Genomic DNA, 6,000 nt, shown 5'->3' with positions numbered 1-6,000 from the left:
GTCTTCTGCCTATAACTGATTGGAATACCTAAAATGGGGCTACAAAGTGCCCAGGAAAGGAGGCTTCCTGTGGAGCCTTTGCAATACATAAGACTATAGGTAGAAGCCTGAACCACATCCAGATCTCCAGAGATGGGAAATTCCCACTTGAAAGGACGAGCAAACCAGCCTGGAGCAGCTAGAACAGAATATACTTCTTGAAAGAAAGACCTACAGGAAAAATACAAAACAATAGAGGCCAATGGACTGTTACTACAAGAACAAACAAATTGCTTGCCCGGGAAACATCAAGACAAGTGATTGGGTCCCCTTAATGCAAACCCCCTTCCAAGACTAAGACTCAATGGAAATACGAGCTCTGATTGGTGACCACACGCATCGCCGATAGGGGGAAGTGGGGTAAAAGCAGCAATGAAGTGGCAAGCTAAGCCCTACAATGTTTGGTGGGCTTCTGTGGACCCAGATGGGGACCTGGTTGGCCAGCAGTATGGGGAGACCTGGGGACTCCTGGACCCAGAGTTAGCGGCGTGGCCACAGAGAACTAGAGTGGAGAGTGAAGCTACCAGCTGATAGGAAGAGAGGGCATACACACAAGAACACCCACACTTGCAGATAGTACCCATGTGACCTGGCCCCGATGAATGGATGATAAGAACTCAACCAGGAGAAGAAAGAAGAGGGGGGAAAAAAAAAAGAGTGATCTGATACAATTTGATGAACTTGACCTACACCTATGGATGCTGTAACCCAAAAGAGGGAACAAATCCTTATAGCAAGAAACATTCCCACCCCCTACACATACAGAGTAGACAGAGATGGGCAACTTGGACATTAGATACCCAAATGGGGGCGGGGAGGGAACTACAAAGGCAAGAAGTGACTGGCTTACAAGCTTTCAAGAGGGAACCTAGACCCAGGGGGCATGGAGGAAGGCAGAATCTCCAGTGAGTACTATCCAATCTGTCTAGGCGGAGCTGATGAAATGAAATGCAAAAGAGTCACTTATGATACAATAGTGAATGATTGTTATCAGGACTGATTGTGAGGGTTGGAAATGTAAAGGTAGAGTTTTGTAGCAAGGAAGGGAGTGATTAACTCTCCAGTCTAGGAGCGGAGGTCTCTAGGACCATCAATGGAGAAGAGCTCAGTGGGACCCTACCCAGAGAAGCAGCGAGGCCCGAGATAAGAGGCAGAGACGATGACGTGGAGTGATGAAGCGGCTGGGGACTTTGGATCCAGAGAGGGAGAGGGACTGTGTGCTGAAGAATGGGGGGGGGGGGGTGGGGGGGGGAGTGTAGGGGGCGGGTTTATAGGGTATACCCTTTGGTCGGTTAATGATGCATGGAGGGGATTGGAACCATGGCAATGAAACGATATACGGTGGAATGAATGTAAAACTAAAGTTCTCTCACGTAAAATATCATATAATTCATAATAAAACATGAAAAAAAAAAGTTGTACTGAAACTTCCAGCTCCAGGATAGACATGTTATCTCCAGTGACAGAGAGGGTAATAATATACAAGAGAGAGAATGAAAATATCAGTTGTCTTCACTTTCCTTTTCATGCTTATCTCTTTTAGTTGGATTAATTTTGTTTAGAATTATTTGAGAATGTGAATATATTATTACATTAACAACCACAGATTTTCATTACAATCACTAGAAACTATGATGGAAATAATGAACATAATTTATAGTGAAATTATTAGTAATGCTGAAATGTTCCCCTACATTATGATTTCCTATTAGAACATAGAATAACTGGTTGGCAGAAGAAAGATAAAGACAAGTGAAGACACAGAGAGGAATGGAAGGGCTAAAGGGGAGAGAGGTAAATTCTGTTATACATACAACCCTGCAACACCAGCGTTCTGTGGGTAGATCCATGGACAGATATACAACCTTCACAGGTATGGGAGGGAGAGTAGGAGTATACCCACAAATATATAAGGATTTGACAGAGGATATATATATACATGGCTATGAGTGGTAGAGCATACAGGGGACAAATAGATGAAAATGTCTTAGACATTACCAAACTTCTTGAGGAAACGAGTTGCTGGGCCTGATAGTCTCAGGGAACACTATGGTCAACTGGAATAATACAGTCCTCAAAGACAGTGTTCTCTGGGGGATCTTAAAAGCTCATGAGCAGTCATCTAAGCTGTAATCTTGGTTTCTCCAGGTGCAGAAGAAAGAAGAATGATGGTAATTTGAAGATATGTGGAATCAATTAGACCAACGGACTAACAGAACATGTGTACATCAGTCTCCAGACTCTGAAACCAAAGGAACTAGATTATGCTCAGCTAACACTACCAACTGCTCTGTAAGGAATCACTTTAGAAGGTTCTGGGACGAGTGGGAGAAAATGGGGAACAAAACTCAAAATTATAAATAATAAAAAAAAAAGACCGGGCTTACTGGTCAGACAGAGACTGGAGGAACCTCAGACTACAGCAATTAGATACGCTTCATGTCTGGAAAGAAATGCATCCTTGTGGCCCAATTTCCAGCCAAGCGGCAGATGCGTATTTAAAGGGGATAAAAACACTAGTGATGGATGTTCACCATGGTCAACCATTCAAGATCAAAAGGTTGAGATGGTTGGGGAAAGATGGTGAACTGAAAATAAGAACCACAGGAAGTGGGATAACTGTTATTACATGGAGGGAATTGAGATCAAACTAAGTGATTTGTTGAATGTAAAACTGATGATCTGCTGGATAAACCTTCACTCAATTTACAATAAACGTTTCAAACAAACACTTGTAGTGAAAATTAAATGAGTTACTAAAAATGTTTAGAACAGTGCCTACCAAAAGCACTATATGTTATTATTTATCTGTAATTTTAAAAACCTAATAAATGTCAAAAACTTGGTGCAGAAGGATGAAGACTCAACTATATTAGTAAGAGGTACTTCTGTGATACCCAATTAATATAGATTTTAAACAACAGAGAAACAAAGATGACAAGTAATTTAAGAACCATATTAGATTTATTTTATTCCTCTATTTCAAAATCATCCTTTTACTTTGGAGGGGAAAAAAGCATTCTCATTCTAAATGAGATTCTAAAACAAGTCACATGAGATTACTTAGTTTTTATGAAATGAAATTTGAACAGAGGGAGCAATTTATTTCTTCAGTTAGTTGAACGACTAGAGGAAAAAGCACAGAAGTACGTCTGGCTCAGGAGGGAAGAAAATGAGATTATTCTTGATCATAAAAAGTGTATAGTAACAAGCTTATTATGGAATACAGATTCTAATCAGAACATTGCAGGCAACTAATGCTATAATCTTGGGATTCCCTCAATTTCAAAAGGGAAAGGTTCTTTCAATTCTAACATTCCAAGATCTATTTTAAATTGCCTTTATTCCTGCATCTAAAAGGTTAAAAGAGTCATCCAACCAGTAATGCACCTGAAATATGATATTCTTGGTGGTCCTAGGTAGGTATCAGGATTTCTAGATATAATAGACAAGAGAAAGTAGGATTCCTGCTAAATGCATATTTAATATAAGAAAAAATAATTGGCAAATCTAACTATACCCTCCACAATAACTTAAGTATTTTAAGTTTACAAGACACTCTTATTAACAAGAAATAAATTCAGTCCATAGCTACATATTTTATCACTTACCTGTGATCTGGCCACATTGCTACATGATTATAAAGGTAATATGAAAGATGATTTGGAACAAGATCCTTGCCAGAGACTCGAAGATCCACAGGATACCAGAATTCAAACTCCTGCTTTAACTGATCTAATTTTTCCTTTGGGATCAGAGTCTTAGGAAATGGAGCTTCCTTGAAGAAAACATAATCCCAAACTTCCTTAGTCATCTGTTGGGGTCTGTATTAAAAATTAAACAAATAAAAATATAGAATTTTGTTGAAAGAGTCAGTGTTTTCATCTAGCCATGAATTAGGAATCTTTTCTTAGCATAGCTGTGATAACAAATAAGGACAACTGTCTCTCATAAGAATGAAGTAGAACGAATGACAATAATAGAAGTCACTACCTATTAATTTGTCAAAGTTCAATGCTAAAAATGCCAAATCATGACAAAATTCAGCTAAATGAACTCTTATGAAAATTAAATATAAAAAGGGGACATTTCAAGATGCAAATCAAAAGATCAAAACTCTTGCTAACAAATGATGACCCTTTCATCAACCTAATTTACCAACCTGATGCCCAGTGGAGACTCTCCCTGTCCACGCAAGTTACCGCCCTGCAAGAGGTGTGCCACTGTGTAAAACGCCATGTAAATAGTGGAATCCGAAAGTGATTCAATCAGCCACTGCTCATCCCAAGGCAGACGAGTGCCTGCAAAATAAAGAGAAGAAAAAATACGCATGAGAAACATAACACATTTCATCCTTAGAATCCAAATGTTCTACAATAGGGCCAAAACAGTTAGAAAGCATTTACTTAGGAAGGTCTTAAATTCTACTTCAATTGCTAATAAAAACAAGCTAGTAAAGTATCTCAGCATCTTCCTATAAAAAATAGTCACACCATAAAGGCTACATGGATCAGAAGAAAAGACATAGTCCCCCAAGTAGGCACCACATTCTAGTTTCTCAAAGCCTCTAACTTCCAATTCAGAAACTTTAAGAGAGGAAAGAAAGATTAAATATGTAAAATTGACTAAATCATCCAAACAGAAAAATTTAAAGTCTACCTACCTAAACCATAAGTTCTCGAGCAAGCATGTTCTTGTAGCCAATCTAAGGTAGCTTCAAAATTTTTCCTGGTCTCCTCACAGAATCTACAGAGAGTAAAAGACAAAGCATCTCTCTTTACATTTACCATTTTCTGTGCCTCTCATCCCCTTTCCCTTCCCCCATCCCTTTGTCCCATCTTACGTTTCCAAGTTCTTCAAGCACTGGGATGTTTGCTTTTTCCAGCTCTCTTCTCCATAATCCAAGTACCTAAGAGTGAACAAATTGAATTTAAACATCACAGAGATGAACAAAGCAACTGAATCAAGTTTTCTCTTGCAATGCGAGAGACTAACCACTGGTCACACAGGGCCACGACACATTCATCTGAAGACCGGGACATCACTTGTTTCTCTGGTTCCATGTAAATGAAGGCATCTCCCTAAATGAAAGTAAATAAAAATGTACCTGATTTACATCATGTCAACCTCCATTCCTCAAAGATACCAAATTTTTTTTTTTTTAAATGTTATCACCAATAATCATAACCCCCACATTTCATTCTATGTGCTCTCTTTCTAGAAGTCATCTGACCTTCCTTCTATAGAAAACTTGCTTTTGAAAGGTACGTGTCTCCCCTAGCAAGAAATTAGTTCTGTTTGATGAAAAATTTCTGATCCTATGGTTTGAAGGTTAGACTTCTTATAGCAGTCTCTTAGCATCATTACACAAAGTCTTTTTTAAAATAAATTAATACGTGGATGCAATGCTTTAAAAAATATAAATAGATGCAGAAATAATCCAAGACTTAGGGATCAGTGTCACAAGATAGCTTTGTGGAGGAAAGGTAGGAAGTGGAGGGAAGGTGAGACTAAAAACAAAGAGGAATGACTGAAATATATTAAAGAAGCAACTGTGGAAACACAGATGTTCTAATCCCACACTATGCAGACAAGCAATCTTTCCTTCCTAGAGATGGCCAGAAAAGAGCTCTGGTAGCGAAGTGGTTACAAATTGGGCTGCGAACCTCAAGGTCAGCAGTTGGAAACTACCAGCTGTTCCGCAGGAGAAAGATGAAGCTTTCTGCTCCCATAAAGATTTACAGCCTCAGAAACCCCATATAGGGTCGCTATGAGCCAGAACTGACTCCATGGCACATAACAACAACAAACAGGGATGGCCAGACTTCATCTCTCATACTTCAGACATATTGTAAGGAGGGACCAGTCGCTGGAGAAGGATATTATGTTTGGTAAGGTGGAGGGTCAGAGAAAAAGAGGAAGACCCCCAGAAAGACAGATTGGCAGAGTGGCAGCATCAAT

At 39.2% G+C, this 6,000-nt stretch overlaps 1 protein-coding gene across 2 annotated transcripts in view; it reads right to left on the bottom strand.

Annotated features, from left to right (window-relative positions):
- LARS (leucyl-tRNA synthetase) overlaps positions 1–6,000 on the bottom strand; it is a 64,696-nt gene that overhangs the window by 34,678 nt on the left and 24,018 nt on the right. For both annotated transcript variants that reach the window (XM_006874511.1, XM_006874512.1), the window contains 5 exons: positions 5,035–5,120; positions 4,883–4,948; positions 4,703–4,785; positions 4,202–4,340; positions 3,651–3,863 (listed from right to left, as the gene is read on the bottom strand). In XM_006874511.1, coding sequence (XP_006874573.1) covers positions 3,651–3,863; positions 4,202–4,340; positions 4,703–4,785; positions 4,883–4,948; positions 5,035–5,120 — 587 coding nt within the window. The remainder of the gene's footprint in view (positions 1–3,650; positions 3,864–4,201; positions 4,341–4,702; positions 4,786–4,882; positions 4,949–5,034; positions 5,121–6,000) is intronic.

This window comes from Chrysochloris asiatica, unplaced genomic scaffold (assembly GCF_000296735.1).
Source record: "Chrysochloris asiatica unplaced genomic scaffold, ChrAsi1.0 scaffold00280, whole genome shotgun sequence".
Taxonomy (NCBI): domain Eukaryota; kingdom Metazoa; phylum Chordata; class Mammalia; order Afrosoricida; family Chrysochloridae; genus Chrysochloris; species Chrysochloris asiatica.
The sequence above is the reverse complement of the archived record's forward strand: the minus strand, read 5'-3'. Positions and strand labels throughout refer to the sequence as shown.